General features: G+C 37.9%; 1 protein-coding gene across 8 annotated transcripts in view; it reads right to left on the bottom strand.

Annotated features, from left to right (window-relative positions):
• Window positions 1-22,221: 22,221 nt before the first annotated feature.
• ppfibp2a (PPFIA binding protein 2a) overlaps window positions 22,222-24,145 on the bottom strand; it is a 37,328-nt gene continuing 35,404 nt past the window's right edge. For all 8 annotated transcript variants that reach the window (XM_058388419.1, XM_058388420.1, XM_058388418.1 and 5 more), the window contains 2 exons: window positions 23,240-23,428; window positions 22,222-22,647 (listed from right to left, as the gene is read on the bottom strand). In XM_058388419.1, the coding sequence (XP_058244402.1) occupies window positions 22,519-22,647; window positions 23,240-23,428 (318 nt within the window). In that variant the 3' untranslated portion in view covers window positions 22,222-22,518. The remainder of the gene's footprint in view (window positions 22,648-23,239; window positions 23,429-24,145) is intronic.

Genomic DNA, 24,145 nt, shown 5'->3' with positions numbered 1-24,145 from the left:
GCATAGAAGTAACACACTTTAATGGCTCTCAGTAGCTGAAAGTGACTTTGACACCTCTCCAACAAGTTGCAGCCAGGTCCAAAGTTTACATAGTATTGTTTTATCAGGGTTATTGAATAGATGGATAGATACGCGTCCCTGAGCATGCTGGGGGCTGCTCGTAGTTATCCCGGGTTTTTACGACTTAACGGCCTGTTTTTCATCAATTAACATCCAGCTATCTGCCATGCTATAAAGCGAGTGAAATAGATGTTCGGAACATTGAGAAATATTTAACTGAGGGACACCAGAGATACAGCATTGTGTTTAGTTTATACACAATCGCATTAATTTTATATGAAAAAGGAATAGGGTTGAGATTCATGACTCAAACAGGAGACAAGACACACCAGAGCTTAGCGGCGTTATTGCCTGAGAAGATTAGAGGGAGATGGATTACGCTAAGTTAATGAAATAAACCAGTCACTTCGAGAATTTCATGATTTCCCGACCATACAAATTAACGTGAAATTAAATAAAGTCTGGATTTTTTAAAAATCTTATGCAGATAAATAACTAAAAATAGATAGATAGATAGATAGATAGATAGATAGATAGATAGATAGATAGATAGATAGATAGATAGATAAAAATAAATGAATGAATGAATGAATGAATGAATGAATGAATGAATGAATGAATGAATGAATGAATGAATGAACGGATGAATGAATGAATAATGGGATAATGGAATGAAAAAAATGAACAAACGAATGAATGAATGAATGAATGAATGAATGAATGAATGAATGAATGAATGAATGAATGAGCAAACGAAGTTTAAGCGGCTTTGGATAAAAGTGTCTAAAAGCAAAAATCACCTGAACATCATGAATCTGATCTCCAGCTCAGGATCAAACCCCAGACCCTGTGAGACCCTGGAGCTGTGAGAATGAATCAATAATATTTACAATAAACAATTCTTCTGTCCATTCAATCCAGTCTGTTAAGAATAAATTTCAGTTGCTAAGCAACATATGATCCTTTACAGTGTCAGTAGCATAAAGCTGTTATGGGTTTAAAACCTGACACATTCGAACACGAAGCAGTTATCACCCTGCAATCACGAGGGAGCGGATATTAAAGATGTTATAAAGGCTTCCAACTATTATCTGTTTTAAATGTTTTATAGTAAACAATAAAGATGCATTAGACAATATAAACTCCTTGCAGTTATTTCTAACTCTCCAGGTATTTCAGCATGTTTGTGCACCTGCATTACATAATACCCTTAAAATCAAGTGACGGAGAACTTTGTCCTCTATATAACCTGTGTGTGTGTGTGTGTGTGTGTGTGTGTGTGTGTGCTTATCAAACTCTCTGCAGAAAAACATATGACATAATTGTTTTTGCTTTTTATCTTCTTTATATCGATAGCTTGATTAGAAGAAGTGTGGAAGAAGGACATAAAAATAGTTATATAAGAATTGTCTGGTATTTCTATTCTAGGAAACTACATTGTCAAAAGTATTGGGACACCCCTCCAAATCATTGAATGCAGGTGTTGTTTTTCAGGGGTTGGGCTCGGCCCCTTAGTTCCAGTGAAAGGAACTCTTGATGCTTCAGCTTCATACCAAGACATTTTGGACAATTTCATGCTCTTTGTGGGAACAGTTTGGGGATGACCCCTTCCTGTTCCAACATGACTGCACACCAGTGACCAAAGCAAGGTCCATAAAGACATGGATGAGTGAGTTTGGTGTGGAGGAACTTGACTGACCTGCACAGAGTCCTGACCTCAACCCCATAGAACACCTTTAGGATGAATTAGAGTGGAGACTGTGAGCCAGACCTTCTCATCCAACATCAGTGCCTGACCTCACAAATGTGCTTCTAGAGGAACGGTCAAAAATTCCCATAAACACACTCCTAAACCTTGTGGAAAGCCTTCCCAGAAGAGTTGAAGCTGTTATAGCTGCTGGACAACTCCATATTACATTCATGTGCATGTAAAGGGCAGACGTCCCAAAACTTTTGGCAATACAGTGTGTATGAATACATTAAAGTCACAAGGGGATTAAAGTAAACATGTATGGTTTGGTATGTGGGCATGACCTTTTTTCCAAACTCCCTTCATAGGGTTAAGAATGAATCCCTGATATTCTTTAATTTTTATTTTTATATTAAAACATTCGCTGTATTTTTCACACCTTAAAATGTCAGCCTTTATTCGGTGTAACGGTATAAAAACACAAGGATATGATCTTCGTTTGCTATGACATCAAACCCCAAATTTGCCATTAACCTTTTCTTTTTTTCCAACTCGTTCAGGTCTCAGGACTGCAGGCAGGAGAAGGGTGTTATTTATTTGCGTTTATTTTTCTCATTACTCAGTGCCCTACAACCTGCCGGGGTTGTTTGGGGCCTGCGTGTAAAGGTCACATGGAACAGATATCTGGTTGGTATATGGAGGCTGATATTAAGTAGTAAAAAATCATGCTTTCGAATTCAACCCCTGTGTTTCAGGACATAGGAGAACAGAAACGTACTTACTAATAATAACAACATGAACAAGTGCGTAAAATAAAAACGTTACAGCAAGTTGTGTCCAGTTACAGCAAGTTGTGTCCAGTTACAGCAGGTTGTGTCCAGTTACAGCAAGTTGTGTTCAGTTACAGCAAGTTGTGTCCAGTTACAGCAAGTTGTGTCCAGTTACAGCAAGTTGCGTTCAGTTACAGTGTATAACAGTCTATTTACAGCAAGTTGTGTCCAGTTACAGCAAGTTGTGTCCAGTTACAGCAAGTTGTGTTCAGTTACAGCAAGTTGTGTCCAGTTACAGCAAGTTGCGTTCAGTTACAGTGTATAACAGTCTATTTACAGCAAGTTGTGTCCAGTTACAGCAAGTTGTGTCCAGTTACAGCAAGTTGTGTTCAGTTACAGCAAGTTGTGTCCAGTTACAGCAAGTTGCGTTCAGTTACAGTGTATAACAGTCTATTTACAGCAAGTTGTGTCCAGTTACAGCAAGTTGTGTCCAGTTACAGCAAGTTGTGTCCAGTTACAGCAAGTTGCGTTCAGTTACAGTGTATAACAGTCTATTTACAGCAAGTTGTGTCCAGTTACAGCAAGTTGTGTTCAGTTACAGCAAGTTGTGTCCAGTTACAGCAAGTTGTGTCCAGTTACAGCAAGTTGCGTTCAGTTACAGTGTATAACAGTCTATTTACAGCAAGTTGTGTCCAGTTACAGGAAGTTGTGTTCAGTTACAGCAAGTTGTGTCCAGTTACAGCAAGTTGTGTCCAGTTACAGCAAGTTGTGTTCAGTTACAGCGTATAACAGTCTAGTTACAGCAAGTTGTGTCCAGTTACAGCGTATAACAGTCTAGTTACAGCAAGCTGTGTCCAGTTACAGCAAGTTGTGTTCAGTTACAGCAAGTTGTGTCCAGTTACAGCAAGTTGTGTCCAGTTACAGCAAGTTGTGTTCAGTTACAGCAAGTTGTGTTCAGTTACAGCGTATAACAGTCTAGTTACAGCAAGTTGTGTCCAGTTACAGCAAGTTGTGTCCAGTTACAGAAAGTTGCATTCAGTTACAGCAAGTTGTGTCCAGTTACAGCAAGTTGTGTCCAGTTACAGCAAGTTTTGCCCAGTTACAGCAAGTTGTGTCCAGTTACAGCAAGTTGTGTCCAGTTACAGCAAGTTATGTCCAGTTACAGCAAGTTGTGTTCAGTTACAGCAAGTTGTGTCCAGTTACAGCAAGTTGCGTTCAGTTACAGCAAGTTGTGTCCAGTTACAGCAAGTTGTGTTCAGTTACAGCAAGTTGTGTTCAGTTACAGCAAGTTGTGTTCAGTTACAGCAAGTTGTGTTCAGTTACAGCGTATAACAGTCTAGTTACAGCAAGTTGTGTCCAGTTACAGAAAGTTGCGTTCAGTTACAGCAAGTTGTGTCCAGTTACAGCAAGTTGTGTCCAGTTACAGCAAGTTCTGTTCAGTTACAGCAAGTTGTGTCCAGTTACAGCAAGTTGTGTCCAGTTACAGCAAGTTGTGTTCAGTTACAGCAAGTTGTGTCCAGTTACAGCAAGTTGTGTTCAGTTACAGCAAGTTGTGTCCAGTTACAGCAAGTTGTGTCCAGTTACAGCAAGTTGTGTTCAGTTACAGCATATAACAGTCTAGTTACAGCAAGTTGTGTCCAGTTACAGCGTATAACAGTCTAGTTACAGCAAGCTGTGTCCAGTTACAGCAAGTTGTGTTCAGTTACAGCAAGTTGTGTCCAGTTACAGCAAGTTGTGTCCAGTTACAGCAAGTTGTGTTCAGTTACAGCGTATAACAGTCTAGTTACAGCAAGTTGTGTCCAGTTACAGCAAGTTGTGTCCAGTTACAGAAAGTTGCGTTCAGTTACAGCAAGTTGTGTCCAGTTACAGCAAGTTGTGTCCAGTTACAGCAAGTTCTGTTCAGTTACAGCAAGTTGTGTCCAGTTACAGCAAGTTGTGTCCAGTTACAGCAAGTTGTGTTCAGTTACAGCAAGTTGTGTCCAGTTACAGCAAGTTGTGTTCAGTTACAGCAAGTTGTGTCCAGTTACAGCAAGTTGTGTCCAGTTACAGCAAGTTGTGTTCAGTTACAGCATATAACAGTCTAGTTACAGCAAGTTGTGTCCAGTTACAGCGTATAACAGTCTAGTTACAGCAAGCTGTGTCCAGTTACAGCAAGTTGTGTTCAGTTACAGCAAGTTGTGTCCAGTTACAGCAAGTTGTGTCCAGTTACAGCAAGTTGTGTTCAGTTACAGCGTATAACAGTCTAGTTACAGCAAGTTGTGTCCAGTTACAGCAAGTTGTGTCCAGTTACAGAAAGTTGCGTTCAGTTACAGCAAGTTGTGTCCAGTTACAGCAAGTTGTGTCCAGTTACGGCAAGTTCTGTTCAGTTACAGCAAGTTGTGTCCAGTTACAGCAAGTTGTGTCCAGTTACAGCAAGTTGTGTTCAGTTACAGCAAGTTGTGTCCAGCTACAGCAAGTTGTGTCCAGTTACAGCAAGTTGTGTTCAGTTACAGCAAGTTGTGTTCAGTTACAGCGTATAACAGTCTAGTTACAGCAAGTTGTGTCCAGTTACAGCAAGTTGTGTTCAGTTACAGCAAGTTGTGTCCAGCTACAGCAAGTTGTGTCCAGTTACAGCAAGTTGTGTTCAGTTACAGCGTATAACAGTCTAGTTACAGCAAGTTGTGTTCAGTTACAGTCTAGTTACAGCAAGTTGTGTCCAGTTACAGCAAGTTGTGTTCAGTTACAGCAAGTTGTGTCCAGTTACAGCAAGTTGTGTTCAGTTACAGCAAGTTGTGTCCAGTTACAGCAAGTTGTGTTCAGTTACAGCAAGTTGTGTCCAGTTACAGCAAGTTGTGTCCAGTTAAAGTCTAGTTACAGCAAGTTGTGCCCAGTTACAGCAAGTTGTGTTCAGTTACAGCAGGTTGTGTTCAGTTACAGCAAGTTGTGTCCAGTTACAGTCTAGTTACAGCAAGTTGTGCCCAGTTACAGCAAGTTGTGTTCAGTTACAGCAGGTTGTGTTCAGTTACAGCAAGTTGTGTCCAGTTACAGTCTAGTTACAGCAAGTTGTGTCCAGTTACAGCAGGTTGTGTTCAGTTACAGCAAGTTGTGCCCAGTTACAGCAAGTTGTGTTCAGTTACAGCAGGTTGTGTTCAGTTACAGTCTAGTTACAGCAAGTTGTGCCCAGTTACAGCAAGTTGTGTCCAGTTACAGCAGGTTGTGTTCAGTTACAGCAAGTTGTGCCCAGTTACAGCAAGTTGTGTTCAGTTACAGCAGGTTGTGTTCAGTTACAGTCTAGTTACAGCAAGTTGTGTCCAGTTACAGCAGGTTGTGTTCAGTTACAGCAAGTTGTGCCCAGTTACAGCAAGTTGTGTTCAGTTACAGCAAGTTGTGTCCAGTTATAACAGTGTATAACACTCACGTTAATATTCATAAGAGAGTCATTAATTCACCTTAACGTCTACGAGAGGTTTATGAGCTATGGCTTCTTAAAGGATCTCTCCTGATGTGAATTCTCTCTTATGAAAGGTTATAAGCTCTTTAGCATTAGCTGTATGTTTAGCATTAACTACAGTTGATTTTCGAGTCAGGTTTATTAGCTAACTTTAGCAAAGCAAACTATCTAACACCATCGATAAATTAAAAAAAGAGAGAATGTTAACGAAATTCATTAGCATGTTAGCCACTTAGTTAGCCTAAGCTAAGATGAATATATTTTCAAGGAACAATTTTAAAAGCTATGTTAGCGTCCTTGGCTATTAGAAGCTAAACTGAGAGATTTTTTTTTTTTTTTTTTACATCAGTTCTGGTAATATGTCAGAAATATTTATTGCTAACAACAGCTTGCTAATGTGAGCTAACCTGACAGAATTTTAAGTGAGGTTAGAATTAGATTAGAAATTATATTCAATGCTAATACTCACTAGCATTCTCATAGTTAGCGTCAGAAGGTTATTTCAGAAAAACTTTCAATCCAAAAGGTTTAAAGAATGTTTGTTTCTTTATTTCTATCCAAATTCCATATCCTCATTTTCATTTTCTTTTTATTTTCCGAGGATGGCTTCCTCGGTTGGTGAGAATCAGATGCAGAAGAATACGAGCTGCCAGCTTCCTGTCAGTCGGAGAAGAGCCGCGAGTCGACCGCCATTGTACTCGCCGATCTGGTTGATAAAACTCTTACTGGTGGTTTTGTTTAAAATTGAACCCTTCGCTCGGTTACACAGGAAAGGAAAATTAGCAAGCAACAAACATGTCAGAGATAATTAGCGCCTTTCACGTGTCCTCCATCGGCTGTCCATTAGATCTGCGTTTCAGGAGGAATATTAAAAAGGAGAGTCTTGTCAAAGCTGGCAGGAGGAAGATCAGATAAACATTTTCTTTCCTTCTTTGTGTGGATGTGTGTGTGGACGTGTTTATGTGTAGCTGTGCATGTGTATATGTGTATATGTTTGTGGATGTGTGTATATGTGTATATGTGTGTAGATATATGTATGTGTGTAGATGTGTGTGTATATGTGTGTGGATGTGTGTGTGGATGTGTAGATGTGTGTGTATATGTGTGTAGATGTGTGTGGATGTGTGTGTGGATGTGTAGATGTGTGTGTATATGTGTGTGGATGTGTGTGTGGATGTGTAGATGTGTGTGTATATGTGTGTGGATGTGTAGATGTGTGTGGATATGTGTGTGGATGTGTAGATGTGTGTGGATATGTGTGTGGATGTGTAGATGTGTGTGGATATGTGTGTGGATGTGTAGATGTGTGTGGATGTGTGTGTGGATGTGTAGATGTGTGTGTATATGTGTATGGATGTGTAGATGTGTGTGGATATGTGTGTGGATGTGTGTAGATGTGTAGATGTGTGTGGATGTGTGTGTGGATGTGTAGATGTGTGTGTATATGTGTGTGGATGTGTAGATGTGTGTGGATATGTGTGTGGATGTGTAGATGTGTATGGATGTGTGTGTGGATGTGTAGATGTGTGTGTATATGTGTGTGGATGTGTAGATGTGTGTGGATATGTGTGTGGATGTGTGTAGATGTGTAGATGTGTGCGGATGTGTGTGTGGATGTGTAGATGTGTGTGTATATGTGTGTGGATGTGTAGATGTGTGTGGATATGTGTGTGGATGTGTAGATGTGTGTGGATGTGTGTGTGGATGTGTAGATGTGTGTGTATATGTGTGTGGATGTGTAGATGTGTGTGGATATGTGTGTGGATGTGTGTAGATGTGTAGATGTGTGTGGATGTGTGTGTGGATGTGTAGATGTGTGTGTATATGTGTGTGGATGTGTAGATGTGTGTGGATATGTGTGTGGATGTGTAGATGTTTGTAGATGTGTAGATGTGTGTGGATGTGTGTGTGGATGTGTAGATGTGTGTGTATATGTGTGTGGATGTGTAGATGTGTGTGGATATGTGTGTGGATGTGTGTGTGGATATGTGTGTGGATGTGTGTGTGGATATGTGTGTGGATGTGTAGATGTGTGTGGATATGTGTGTATATGTGTATATGTTTGTGGATGTGTGTATATGTGTATATGTGTGTAGATGTATGTATGTGTGTAGATGTGTGTGTATATGTGTGTGGATGTGTAGATGTGTGTGGATGTGTGTGTGGATGTGTAGATGTGTGTGGATGTGTGTGTGGATGTGTAGATGTGTGTGTATATGTGTGTGGATGTGTAGATGTGTGTGGATATGTGTGTGGATGTGTGTGTGGATGTGTAGATGTGTGTGTATATGTGTGTGGATGTGTAGATGTGTGTGTATATGTGTGTGGATGTGTAGATGTGTGTGGATGTGTAGATGTGTGTGGATGTGTGTGTGGATGTGTAGATGTGTGTGTATATGTGTGTGGATGTGTATATGTGTGTGGATGTGTAGATGTGTGTGTATATGTGTGTGGATGTGTAGATGTGTGTGGATGTGTAGATGTGTGTGTATATGTGTGTGGATGTGTAGATGTGTGTGGATATGTGTGTGGATGTGTAGATGTGTGTGGATGTGTAGATGTGTGTGGATGTGTAGATGTGTGTGTATATGTGTGTGGATGTGTAGATGTGTGTGGATATGTGTGTGGATGTGTAGATGTGCGTGGATATGTGTGTGGATGTGTAGATGTGTGTGGATATGTGTGTGGATGTGTAGATGTGTGTGGATATGTGTGTGGATGTGTAGATGTGTGTGTATATGTGTGTGGATGTGTAGATGTGTGTGGATATGTGTGTGGATGTGTAGATGTGTGTGGATATGTGTGTGGATGTGTAGATGTGTGTGTATATGTGTGTGGATGTGTAGATGTGTGTGGATATGTGTGTGGATGTATGTATATGTGTGTAGATATGTCTGTATGTGTGTGCATATGTTTGTGTATGCATGTAGATGTGTGTATCTGTCTGTACATGTGTGTATATGTGTGTGTAGATGTGTGTATCTGTGTGTAGACGTGTGTATATGTGTGTGTATATGTGTGTATACGTGTGTATATATTTGTAGATGTGTGTACACGTGTGTGTAGATGTGTCTAGATGTGTCTATATGTGTGTGTATATGTGTGTATATGTGTGTGTATATGTGTGTATACGTGTGTGTATATTTGTAGATGTGTGTACACGTGTGTGTAGATGTGTCTAGATGTGTCTATATGTGTGTGTATATGTGTGTATATGTGTGTGTATATGTGTGTATACGTGTGTGTATATTTGTAGATGTGTGTACACGTGTGTGCAGATGTGTCTAGATGTGTCTATATGTGTGTGTATATGTGTGTATATGCGTGTGTATGTGTGTACACGTGTGTATATGTGTGTGTATATGTGTGTACATGTGTGTATATGTGTGTGTAGATGTGTGTACACGTGTGTAGATGTGTGTGTAGATGTGTGCATATGTGTGTGTAGATGTGTGTATATGTGTGTGCAGATGTGTGTACACGTGTGTGTATATGTGTGTAGATGTGTGTATATGTGTGTGGATGCTTCATTACTCCTTGTATTTTCCTGCATGCTTCATCCCTATCCTTCCTCTCCTCAGTGCGAGTGACAGCAGAGGTGAACGATGTGTGTGTGTGTGTGTGTGTGTGTGTGTCTGTGTACGCTCTAAGTGTGAAGCTTGTCTGAAGTTTATGACATTGAGAAAAAGAAAATAAAAATCCACTTCCACATGCCAGACATTTACTCTTATTGTAAGTTGGGTATAAGGATTGTTCCTCCAACTGGGAACCTGTAAAACTGCTCAGAAAGAAACATTGTAAGATCTATCAAGAGAAACCCTGAAAAACAAGTCAGTGACATCACCAACAACCTCCACAGGACCAGAGTGAAGGTCTCACCATCCACTGTTTGAAGATGTCAAGATGTCCAAACTACTGAAGCTGGATCACAAGACTACCTGTCATCAGCAGCTGAACCAGAAAACCAGACTGGAATTCACAAGAAATCCAGAGATGATCCATAAAAAGTGAGGAAAAGTGTGGAAGAAGCAAAGATCTGCTCATGGTCCAGAAGCTCATGTTCTGGTAGCATCATGGCTTGGGCTTGAATAGCTGCTTCTGGAATGTTCTCACTAATCTTTATTGATGATGGAGCTCATGATAGAAGCAGCAGGATCAGGAGGAACTTCTCAAACATCACGCAGCTGGACAATTCTCAAAGAAGTCCAGAGATGGTCCATGAAAAGTGTGGAGGAAGAAATGATCTGCTCATGATCCAGAACATACGAGCTCATGTGTGAAGCATGCTGGTGGTAGCGTCATGGCTTGGGCTTGAATAGCTGCTTCTGGAACGTTCTCTTCTTGTATCATCTTTATTGATGATGGAACTCAGGATGGGAGCAGTAGAATCAGGGAAGAGGAACTTCTCAAACATGATAACAGGACAATGATCCAAAATCACAACACAGGACTTCATCATGAGAGAAAAGTAGAAGGTTTTAAAGTGGCCAAGTTCAACATGCTGAGATCTTTCAGCACTTCACCTCCTGCAGAAGAGACTGAAGAGAGAGAGAGAGATCCCCTGAAACAAACAACAACAGAAAGAGGTTGTGGTAAACCTGGAAAAACATCACAGAAGAAGAAACCAACAGTTTGGTGAGGTTGGTGAGGCGCAGGTTTGATGCGGTTGTTGCAGGTGAGGGATATGAAACTGAATATTACGATAAACGTTAATTACTTTCATTTACAAGACGTTCCTGTTCCATTTTCTTCACAAAATATAACGATCGTCTTTATGTACAATTTGGTTTTGGAGACACATCAAGATTTTATTTATTTATTTATTTTTATTTATTTATTCATTTATTTAAACTTAAAATTAACACTAAATATGAAGGGGAAAATATTTGCAGTGTGTGTGTGTGTGTGTGTGTGTCTGTGTGCGTGTGTGTGTGTGTGTCTGTGTGTGTCTGTGTGTGTGTGCGTGTGTGTGTGTGTGTCTGTGTGCGTGTGTGTGTGTGTGTGTCTGTGTGTGTCTGTGTGTGTGTGTGTGTGTGTGTGCATGTGTGTGTGTGTTGCCAGGTGTATTTGTTTTTCCCCTAATGCTTTCCCGTAGATGTTTAATCGCTTCTGTGTAAAGCGGCTGGTTAACAGTCTTGTCCAAAAGAAACGAACTCTCTATGAACAGGTCACAGAATGCCAGACTCATTTATAATGCATTATTAGAGCTTATAACAAATGTGTACAATTAATCATGACGCACTTGTGAAGATTTCTTGCTCTACGTTCTTATGCAGCGAGTGAGGAAGAGAGAAAGTAAAAAATTCATTCCATGGTGTAATGAAGTATTGAATTGAATTACACTTGTCTAGTAAAAATCCGTTTAAAATAAATCCTGTGTGAATGATGGAAATTTTGATCAGATAAATCAGACCAGAAGCTAAAGCCGTGTAGAAGTGATGCTACAGGATACACGCTCCACCATGCGGACATTGACATGAGCTTCACAGTGGGCTTCAGTTCAGCAGGAAATCCAACGTCAGGTTAAAAGACAAGATGAAGTGAATTATGAACCCGAGCAGTCAGGAAAGTTCATGCTACAGGAACCTGGATGATGAATTATTGCTCTTCAGCTCCATAATAAAGTCAAAGTCAAATAACAATTGAGGCCTCAATCAGCAACCTCCACAAGGCAGGAGTGAAGGTCTGACCATCCAGGTCTGATGTCGGGAACAGATCTACAGAGGCTGGATCACAAGATCTGAACCTGTCATGAACAGTAGAACCAGAAAACCAGACTGGAGTTCACAAAGATATCCAGAGATGATCCATAAAAAGTGGAAGAAAGTGTGGCAGAAGAAACGATCTGCTCCAGAACATGATCCAGAACATACAAGCTCATGAGCTCACGTGCTGGTGGTAGCGTCATGGCTTGGGCTTATATAGCTGCTTCTGGAACATTCTCACTAATCTTTATTGATGATGGAGCACATGATAGGTGTAACAGAATCAGGAGGAACTTCTCAAACATCACGCAGCAGGAAAATTCACAAAGAAGTCCAGAAATGGCTCAGGAAAAGTGTGGAGGAAGAAAAGATCTGCTCATGATCCAAACCATACGAGGTCATCTGTGAAGCATGCTGGTGGTAGCGTCATGGCTTCGGCTTGAGTAGCTGCTTCTGGAACATTCTTATATCATCTTTATTGAGGATGGAGCTCATGATGGAAACAGCAGAATCAGGAGGAACTTCTCAAACATCACGCAGCAGGACATTTCACAAAGAAGTCCAGAGATGATCCATTAAAGGTGTGGAAGAAGAAAGGATCTGCTCATGATCCAAACCAAATGAGCATATCTGTGAAGCATGCTGGTGGTAGCGTCATGGTTTGGGCTTGAATAGCTGCTTCTGGAACGTTCAAAATTTAATCTGAGAAATTTTATTATTTTGTGTTAAATCTGTGTGTGAATCTGTTCTTCGCCTCCTGCCTGCAAACACCTTTTCCATGAGTCGTCTTTTATAACATTACGATTAATGTACATTTTAGTTATTCGGTCATCACAATGAAATATCTAGAGCATTCTGCAAGTCATATATTCAACAGGAAGTCGCATCATCAGTTTCCTGTGGGTCATGTCGTATTTTTTTTTATTGCTCTGCTTTGAAAGTACAAGATTGTTACATACATGTAATTATAGACTGCAAAGCAATTAGAAAACATGATAACGAACAGATTAGCATGGATGCTAATTAACCAGCATTTTGTGTACTAAGCACATGACCTAGCTACTTTCTACAGCTCTGCAGGTTGGTTAAAGCCATACAGTTCAACAATGTCCGCTTGCTAGCAAGCTAACTCTGCTGAATTCTAAATATTTAGTCTGCTACTTCTCCTAAATGCCAAACCGGTCTCGTAGACTCAGTTTCAAACTCGTTTCCTACGATGATTTGCTGCGCATGCCACTTGTTAGAGCAATCAAACGCTCGTGTAATTGCTAATGCATATCACACTGCAACAATTGCATATTAATACCGCTGCAGGGGCCGATTGATCATCAGTACATCAATATGCAGTTTGCATAAATTTATTCCCCGTTAAATGGTCTATGTTTGAGGTGACAGGGTCACCGCTTCAATAATGCTAATGGCCTTTCGTCCTTTAACGGCTAGTCTAAGCGAATGAAGGGCCACGTCGTCCGCGGAGTAATACTCAATACTACGGTTTGTAGCGTGCTTCCAGCAGCTGTAGTGTTTTCATCACAAACATTTCTGCCTCTCACACACAGCTAGCAAACTGCCTGACAGGCAGAAACGGCTAAACAAACAACATCTGGATCTTTTAGAACTTGGAGAATGAATTACTAATTATTTATTTACTTATCTTTACTCGTTTATGCATCCGAGACTGAAGAAGCCGCTCGGTGTCTGTTGATTTAGTCTCGAGCCGGTTGTCTGACCTTGAAACTCCGATCCATACAGCTGCTCATATCCTGAAGGCACTGGAGCGTCGTCCAGAACCTGCCGATAAACGTGCAGGACGAAGAGACAGAGCGATTTCTGAGCTGGTCAATAACATACATGTGGAATGAAGGAGGGAAAAAGGGATGGAATGGACAGGACAGGACAGGACAGGAAAGGAAAGGAAAGGAAAGGAAAGGAAAGGAAAGAAAAAAAAAGATAAGAAAAGAAAAGAAAAGAAAAGAAAAGAAAAGAAAAGAAAAGAAAAGAGAGAAAAACAGCTGCATCCCCTGCCACATTTCTGTCTTTAGCAAGTGCAAAGACTGAGGCTTTCATTTCTTTTATATATTTATGCAAAAAAGATCTCCAGCAGACATGTTTATTTGTTTGTTGTTTAATTAATTCTTATATTGATTGATTGATTGACAGCGACAGAGAGAAAATAAAATGATCACAAGGCAGAATGTTTTATTGGCTGCATTTTATTTTCCTCCATCTAAATAAATCATGAAGATCCACTGGAGCTGTTCTGTAGAGCTGAGATGCCTCCTAGTGGAAAAGAAGAGGAACTGCAGGATGAGGCCTTTCTTTCTGTCTTTCTTTCTTTCTATCTTTCATTCATCTTCCATAATCTGGAGTCTATACTGGGAGTACTGGGCATGAGGTGGGATGAAAGGTTAGATCCTATGGGATGAAACAGCTCCGTCTCCCTGTGCTGCCCCTCACACTCCCCCTTGTTGTAGATATTTTATATTCATCATTAACTGGCTGTAAATATAAAATCAGTGTAATCAGTGTGTCAGGATTATAAATTCATCTCCATCTTGCTGCTGAAACTCCATAGCTGTTGAAGCTGTTAGCATGTGTAATTATGCTAATCACACGGTAATAAAGGGTCACTTTATCTGAGGTTGATTTGTTGTTGCTTATAGCCATTTCATTTGTCTTTACATGTTGATCAGGAACATTTTCTGTCATTGAGTGATTTAATTTCCTTTCAGCTCAATGCCTCTGGTTCTGCTCCTGCACCCGGAACCCGACCAAACCCTGATCTGTGCATCAGTACTCATGAGGAGATGGAGTGCTGAAAGATCTGGATATTTACTAGAATCCTGTCTTTTATCTCCATGTGAGCTGTTTCTGCTGTCACTGCCTGTCAATCCACCCCAAAGAATAATAGCTCCGCCCCATACTAATTTTTTATTTCTTTGATTAAAGCTTTTTGTTGCGAATTTTTTTTCACTTAGGAATTACAACCAAGAACTTCATCAGCCCACAAGACCAGTTTTAAACACATCTGGTTTACATCTAGATGTTGTTTTAAGTTCACCAGATGTTGACTTTTCTAATGTAGTAGCATGTAACCTTTCCATCTGATGGCTCTTCCATGCAGATCTTCTTTGCTCTGCACAGAAGAACCATGACTCCTGCTTCAGCTAAACCATCTGGAAGGTCTTTAGTGACTTTTTGACCAGCGTTTGGTCAGTCCTACCTGGATATCATCATAGTTTTTCAGACTTTGTCTTGAGATCCAGAGTTCTAATGACGATTATATTTGGATTGAGTGAAAGAAACAGAAACATCTCCCTGTGCTGCTTCTAAACTGCATTTCTAAATCTAAAACAAATCCAGCGTGCCGTTGCTCTCTTCATTTCCCACACCAGAGCAGACAGGAAGTTCTGATGAGGAATAAAGGCGGATCAGTGGGATACACGGCTTCAGGTCTGATGCTTTCCCGCCATATTCACTGCTCTTTGTTTCAGATGCGGTTGAAGGCAGAGCATTATGGCAAAAAGATCAGGAGGTCCGAGGCTTGGTTTAACAAATCCAAGATCATGTCAATATTTATTTATCCTGATCACTTCACATTTGGTTTGTAAATGAGATCTGGATTAGCTGGAGTAAGTTGTATGAGACTCAAAACCTTGATTAGTGAGTCAGTCGCTGGCTGTTTCTGCATATCATGACAGATAAATATCATACGTGACATACAAGAAACCACTGGAACAACATGAGCTCCATGAGTGTGGTTTTTATTTATTTATTTATTTATTTATTTATTTATTTATTTATTTATTTATTTATTTATTTATTCATTTAGTCATGACACTGTTTTTTTGTTGTTGAAATTAAAAAAATAAAATAAAAATTATAAATAAAATAAAATATTATAATTCTATAATATTAATTATATAATATAGTATAATAATTAAATATTATATATTCATAAAACTCATAAAACAGATTAAAACAGAACAGACTCAGTTAAAATAAATAAATAAATTCAATTTAATTCAATTCAAATTTATTTTTTATAGTGCTTTTAACAAAGAGCATTGTCTCAAAGCAGCTTTACATGAGAAACAACATAAGAAAACAACAAACATATAAACAGACAGACAGTCCTAGATGTTATCCCAAGTGAGCAAGCCTGAGGCGACTGAGGCAACTGGGGCAAGGAAAAACTCCCTTATGGTATGAGGAAGAAACCTTGAGAGGAACCAGACTCAAAAGGGAACCCGTCCTCATTTGGGTGACAATTGTGTGATGCAGATACAGCATGTGTATAGTGTTATGTAAATCAATAAGGAGGTTGTTGTCCATGTCGCTGCTTGAATATCCCAATCCTTACAAGCAGAACCCGCCTGGAGCTGGTCCATCTCTGGATGCCACTGGAGCCGGCACAGTCTCTGTATGCCTCGGGATGGGTAGAAGAAGGGAAACAATGGAACAGCATTAGCGTAGCTGCTGTTCATAATATTAGCAGCACTAGATGAATGTGCATTTAATCAGATGTACTGGAGCACAAGGTTATGGGATGTGTTAAATGTATGCCAGGCTGAAGAGATAAGTCTTTAGTCTACATTTAAACTGGGAGACTGTGTCTGAGCCCCGAACACTGTCAGGAAGACTATTCCAAAATTTAGGAGCTAAATACGAAAACGCTCTACACCCTTTTGTGGACTTTGATATTCTGGGAACTACTAGAAGTCCGGAATTTTGCGATCTTAAAGAGCGTGGTGGATTGTAAATAAATAAACAAACAAACAAACAAATGAATGAATGAATAAATAAATACTACTACTACTACCACTACTACTACTACTACTAAGAATAATAATAATAAGCATGTAAATCATAAAGAAACTTTTTTTTCTTTTAACCAAAACAGAAACTGCTAGAGACCAAAAAAGGACATTTTTATACACAGATAGTGTCCAGAATATTAAAAATACAGTAATTAATTATTTAATTAATTATTTCTGTGTCTGTGCTGCCAGTGTGTTGTTTGTGTTTGTGTGAATTAAATAAAATTGAAGTGAATAAAATTATAATTTGTAATTTAGTGCTGACATCTAGGGTGGTGGGAGTCATATTAGCAACCTGGAGTTTCTTTCTTTCTTTCTTTCTTTCTTTCTTTCTTTCTTTCTTTCTTTCTTTCTTTCTTTCTTTCTTTCTAATGACAAGTAGTTCAGATTTTTGTACATATTATAGAGTTACAGTAAATGATATAGAATGTTTGTGTTATCACTTACCTTATAGCAGCTCTTGTCCTCTTTAGCAACCTCTTTAAAAAAATAAAGAAGAAGAAGAAGATAAAGATGGTTACAAAGCACTGACACTGGAGACTCCTTCCATGTCTGCTGTGTAGCTTAAAGTACATGATCAATAATATAAAGACTTTCTGCATAAACGGTCGTCTAGCTGGACGGTGGAGTGAACAGGAATTCTGTCAGGGATTTTATTGACTTGTAAAGAAGAAAGGAGAGCCAACAAAGATGAGGTCAAAATGTTAGGACTTTTTTTCCCACTCTGCCAGTTTACGCAGTGAAATGTAGCGTGTAGATTGCAAACTGAACAGATTTATGTTTCCAAACACTCACTTCATCTTATCTCAGGCCAGACTTTCTTATTCCTTCATTCGTCACCCGGCTGCTTGATAGAAACATAAATAAAAGCTGTCCTCTCACCCGGGCAGCTATGTCCTGTGAGTGAGGACGTCATGTGTGATGGTACAGCTGCGCAAACACGGTTGAGAGGTCATCAAAACAGAGTGTGTGTTCGCTGACCGCTCGCTCCTGAACGGTGGACGACGGACGATGCCAGCACGGTCAGCGTCATTCCCGCCGCAATGGGACCTGCAGCCTGGCTCACCGGATAAAGACCCTTTTCTCCACAGCTGCATGCTCCTGCTGCGGGATATTTTACAAGCCTGGAGGTGGGAAGTGAGGCTCGGACACATCTGAAGTGTTCATGAGAGAGTTTCTCAGAAGTCCAGCATGAGGTGACGAGTTTGATCCAAACGTGATCGTTTACCAGTCCAAAGGTTCAGACTGGAGAATTTTATTTTTTTTGTGTGTGTGGTTATTCAGTGGTTATAAAATCCTAACATTATATTTGGTGACTTTTATCCTCACACTGTTCTGGGAAATGTAACAGCGCTTGTACAGAAATCTTCTCATATCTCAGAGTTCGGACATGGAGCAACACGAGCTCCATGAGTGTGCTTTTATTTATTTATTTATTAGTTATGACACTGTTTTTTTTTGTTTGTTTGTTTTTTGTTGTTGTTGTTGTTGTTGTTGCAACTTACAATTAAAACACCAATTTAAAAAGTTCATTAAAGACAAGTAAACAAAATTGGTCATTACGAAATATTCCAATTCTATAATATTAATTCTATAAAATAATATTATAATTCTAATTTTGCAATTATAATTCAGGAGCTTCATAAAACAGAGCAGACTCAATTAAAAATAAATAAATAAACAAATAAAAAAAATACTACTGCTACTACTACTAATAATAATCAAAACAATGTAAATCATAAAGAATTTTTTTCTTTTAATAAAAACAGAAACAGCTACTGAGGCCGAGAAGACTCAGTTATAAATAAATAAATAAATACTACTACTACTGCTACTATAATAATAATAATAATAATAATAATAATAATAATAATAATAATAATAATAATAATAATAATAACAATAAAAAAACATGCAAATCATAAAGTAAGAATTTTAAAACAAAAACAAAAAACAAAACAAAAAAAAACAGAAGCAGTCATGAAAATAAAGTGTAAAAAAATAACATATTAAAGCTTCTGGTATTACATCAATAATAATTAGTAATTATAAGTAAACAAATACATATTGCATCAATAATAATAATAATAATAATAATAATAATAATAATAATAATAATAACAATACATTTTTTATGTTGTTAACAATAAACAATATGTTAACAATACATATTTTTGTATGGAATTGGAAATAAATGAAAATCATTAAACAAAAATGACATAATAAATAAATACATATATTATATATTGTATTAATAAATAAATAAATAAATAAATAAATAAATAAATAAATAAATAAATAATAATAATAATAATAATGTATAGTTACACTGCACAACAAGTTAACAAACATTTTGTCATTTTGTTTGTTTGTTTGTTTATATTAAAAACATATTTATCCCTCACTCAGCATCTCTCAGGCTGTGAAAAGGACAGTGCTCCATCTCATCCTTGTCTCCTAACCTCTCCTGACAGACAGTCGTCTCACAAATCAGACGGAACGTCAGATGCATCATGTCATGCCCCCTGGAGGCTTTTCCAACAGGACTGGGGGCAAAGGAGGGACAGACTAACGGCTAACAGAAAGGGACACAATGCAGTGTTTACTTTTGTCCTTACTGAATTCAGTGGGAAGCTGAAACCCGGAATAACGGCCATTAGGGGAGACTCCAGTAAAATATCTGATTTGAAGAATAAGGGTTTATTCACACACACACACACACACACACAAAGAAGTCAAACTGGTAGCTATTTTTTTAAGCAGTGATTTTTAACACATTAGTTAACTGGATATTTTATTTATGCACAGGTGAAAATTAAATGCCAAAATAAAATAACAAATAATTTTTTCATTTCATTTCATTGTCTGTACCGCTTATCTGATCTATACTCAGGTCACAGGGAGCCTGTGCCTATCTCAGGAGTCATCGGGCATCAAGGCAGGATACACCCTGGACAGAGTGCCAACCCATCGCAGGGCACACACACACCCCACGGGCAATTTAGAGACTCCACTCAGCCTAGAAGCGTGTCAATGGACTGTGGGAGGAAACCGGAGCACCCGGTGGAAACCTACCAAGCATGGGGAAAACATGCTCCACACACACACACACACACACAGCAAGCAGGAGTGAGACTTAAACCCAGGGCGCTGGAGGTGTGAAGCGAACGTGCTAAACATTAAGCCACCGTGCCACCGTAACAAGATAATATATGTACTTAATATCTTTCCATCACAGAACAATTAAAAAAGTTAAATTATATAAAAATATATATATATATAAATAAATAAATTAATTAATTAATTAATTAAAAAAGGATACATTATTTTTGTTATGATAGTTATTAATTGATTACTTGATTACTTGATTAATTGATTAATAAATATCATAACACAAAGGTAATTTATCCTTTATCATTTATTTTATTAAATTTTATTGTAAATGTTGTAATTAAAAGTAAAAGTTAGAATGTTAAATAAAATATTTTACATATTTTAATATTATATTTATGTTAAAAAATATTATTTATAATAAATTATTATACCTTGTTCAGATGTATTTTTATTTTATTCATTTATTTTATTTTATTTATTTATTTTTATTATTATTATTATTATTTTTTTTTTTTTTTTTTTCACTTATCCTCACATTTGCTCCAAACGAAACATTTGCATGCTTTAATGAATTTGTGAAATGCAGTAATATATCTAAACAAACCGAGCTAACTTTTGACAGCAGCACAAATCCTCCTACGCAGCACAGTTCCTCTGGCACGGAGTCGAGCGCTCTCTATTACTGCATTTGTTATTAATCAAGTAGATGCACCTCTTCTGTAGTGGAATCATCTTCATCATCATCATCACATCATCATCATCATCATCGTGTATATGATCATTAGCATCGATGTAATAAATCATTTCTATAAAACACAGCGCTGCAATTTTATTTACATTTTCTCTCAGCTCTTCACGGCCATTAACAACTTCACAACTAATAAACGTCACCACGGCTTTCACTTAATTAAAACAATAGACAGCAGTGTATTTGTGTGTGTGTGTGAGTGTGTGTTTGTGTGTGTGTGAGTGTGTGTTTGTGTGTATGTGTTTGTATGTGTGTGTGTGTGTGTTTGTGTGTGTGTGAGTGTGTGTTTGTGTGTGTGTGAGTATGTGTGTGTGTATGTGTGTGTGTGAGTGTGTGTTTGTGTGTGTGTTTGTGTGTGAGTGTGTGTTTGTGTGTGTGTGAGTGTTTGTGTGTGTTTGTGTGTGTGTGTGTGAGTGTGTGTTTGTGTGTATGTGTTTGTGTGTGAGTGTGTTTGTGTGTGTGTGTGTGTGTTTGTGTGTGTGTGTGTGTGTGTGTTTGTGTGTGTGTGTGTGTGTGTGTGAGTGTGTGTTTGTGTGTGTGAGTGTGTGTTTGTGTGTGTCATTCATCCATGAGTTTCCTGAGCACTGCCATTTCTTTATGTCGTAAATAAGAGCCATTAAACTGACACACAATTAGCAACAGAGAACATTCTAGAAATTACTGAGCATGAGGTACTGAAAAAATACTTAATTTTATTTATTTATTTATTTATTTATTTATCTATCTATCTATCTATCTATCTATCTATCTATCTATCTATCTATCTATCTATCTATCTATCTATCTATCTATCTATCTATCTATCTATCTATCCATTTTCTTCACCGGTTATTCTATACAGTCTCTCTTTCTCTCTCTCTCTCTCTCTCTCTCTCTCTCTCTCTCTCTCTCTCTGGTTTCCTCTGGAGAACCCTGAGGAAACCCCTGAAGCACATTGAGAATTTGCAATCCCTACACACACACACACACACACACACACACACTGAGATAAGACTCGAACCTTCATCTGTTATTTATTTTTGTTTGCTAGTTTAATATTTCTTTTACACGGAGCAAACCTAAACAGAAGGGAAAACACATCGTATAATTATTTTTCTAATGAGAGAAGTGTAAATTTCTCAAAAGTCAGCTTTCGTCTAGACGACTGAATGATTAACCATTAAATTAAATTATAAACAGTGACAGTAATTAACTGAACGAGTTAAAACAAGATCTTACTGCAATATCCTAACTATTACTATTGTTAAGTTTATATGTTTTATTACTTCCTGATGTGTTCATGATTAGTACATGTATTAATTATTTAGTATTAAATAAAATTAAATTTAATTAAATTTAATTCAATAAAGTATAAATCAATCAATCAATCAATCAATTAATTAATTAATTAATTAATTAATTAGTAATATGTGTAAAAAAGATTTCTGTATTATTTTGCCAGATTAAACTTTTGTCTAACACCTGAAACATTTTACTCTGTGTGTGTGTGTGTGTGTGTGTGTGTGTGTGTGTGTGTGTGTAAAACCCATTTGCCTATACACCCTATTCACCACTTGATGGCAGTGTTGCACATAAATACATTTAACCCTAATTATTATTATTATTATTATTATTATTATTATTATTATTATTATTAATAATCCCTATATTATATTATATTATATTATATTATATTATATTATATTATATTATATTATATTATATTATATTATATTATATTATATTATATTATGTTATATTTAAATTTCATCCCTCTAGCTGATAAGTGAGTAAACCACTGGATCTAAAGTGTATTGTTTGTCTGCAGTATGAGCGATAATAATTATTCATCAATGCAGAGAAAAAAAAATCACTGAAAAGAGAGAAGAGAAATGAATCGAGCGCTTTATTTATTTATTTATTTATTTATTAAGTATTTCAGAATTTTAGAGTCTACAATAAAACATTACACCAACAAAAAAAAGAAAAAGAAAGAAAAATGGGGCTTACAACCGAATAATGTCCGGATGTATGACCCTTTAATCCAGGTGAGGTTTCAGCCGTGTGTTCCGTCCATCCGAGTGGACAGTCGACCGATCCGATCACAGTAAGAGAGACTGTCGAGGGAAGATCAGGACTTTGATCTGCTTCTGATCCTGTCTACCTGAGTCCAGGAGAAGCTGGAGAAGCACCGACGCTGTGCTAGAGCTGGTGGGTCGTTCCGTTCAGAACCGGCGAGTTTCCCATTTCTACTGGACAGATATAATCCGCAGAGTCATCGGGCCTCCTCTTCCTCAGGTGGCTGAAGTTCGTGAAGCCGAGCTTCTTTGGCTGAGAGAAGGCATGATGAGAAAGCAGACGAAAACACACACACACACACACACACACACACACACACACAAACTGTTTAGAGAAAGCACATGGGATCCACAGAAAAAAAAAATCCACAAACTCATCTTGGTGATAATTATGGGCATAAATTTGTTTCTTTATTTGTTTGTTTAATATGTTAATAATTGTTGTGTTTTGATTAATTGTTACAATAACTGTTTCTAAGTAATTCATTATCTAAGTAATTAATTAGGATGGGTGGTAATTAATTAATTAATCGTTTCTATAGTAACAACTCAATCACAGGGAGCTTTACACTCCACATAAACTACATAAAAGACTAATAATAATAAATTTTAATAGTTTCCTGTAAATAGAATTGGCTGAGCGTTTAACAGATTAGTATTAATTGCTGTACTAATTAACATATTAGCATAGTCGCCTTATTATATGTACTCTTTAGCTGAAATATTGAGTATAGTAGTACACACTGATCAATACTGTCACACATTTTTTCCCTTTTATTATGTCTGTGTGAGTTGAGAATTCACCCTACAGCATTTACAGAGTTAAGTCTGCATAGGTGACCTACCCGGACTTTAGCGGTGGTGGTGAGTGGCGTGTGACCGCTGGCGTTAGCGTACTCGCGTTTCTCCTGCTGAGCCTGCGATCCCACCAGACTGTTGAAGTTGGTGGTTAAATGGCGCCTGAGCAGAGTTTTCTGAGGAGGGATGTTCAGCAACATGGCCAGAGTCTCCGAGGTAAAGCGAGGCTCCAGGATCTGAAGATATATCCCAGAAAATAAATAAATAAATAAATAGATTAATTAATAAATAAATAAAAACTTCGTGTTGATAATAAACAACAGATTTATTGCTAAATTCTGGAAATTGTGGAAGGACACGTGTATTTAAGAAGGCATTTATGGAAGGAGTCTCCAGTGTCAGTGCCTCTTATCTTATTACCATTAGACAGAGAGAGAAGACGTTGAACAACATTTAATGTAACTGGAAATAGATAGAGAAATGAGAACTTCAGTGTGCTAACAGTGCCTCCTCTTCATCACTCCATCCTGCTCTTGATTATTTTCCCATAACAGCATGATACTTCCAAACAAAAAATGGACCTTCCTCCTGTTTCTGTTGTGTCCATGTAGACGATCGAGTGTCTTTCCCATGTTCCTCTCCACAGTGGAGGTTAATATGAAGCTCATATGAAAGTAGACACTCAGGACTTTAAGAATTTGTAGTGTTTCAGAAGGATTTCTGTTTTTAGATGACTAGGGGTGATATATTCGTAGAAAAGTTCCACACAAATGTTTGTATTTTCAAATAAATGTTGATATCGAACCCATTTCTGCTCTCTGAGATGCTCTGAGTGCTTGTTCATCTAAAAAGCAGCTGGAATTTGATCTTCAGCCAGTAAAATTCTGTGTAAGGTTCTCCAACAGAGGGAAAAACACACGTCTAAAACACACTGAAAGCCGAGAGACTCGTTT

This window comes from Hemibagrus wyckioides, linkage group LG04 (assembly GCF_019097595.1).
Source record: "Hemibagrus wyckioides isolate EC202008001 linkage group LG04, SWU_Hwy_1.0, whole genome shotgun sequence".
NCBI lineage: Eukaryota > Metazoa > Chordata > Actinopteri > Siluriformes > Bagridae > Hemibagrus > Hemibagrus wyckioides.
The sequence above is the reverse complement of the archived record's forward strand: the minus strand, read 5'-3'. Positions and strand labels throughout refer to the sequence as shown.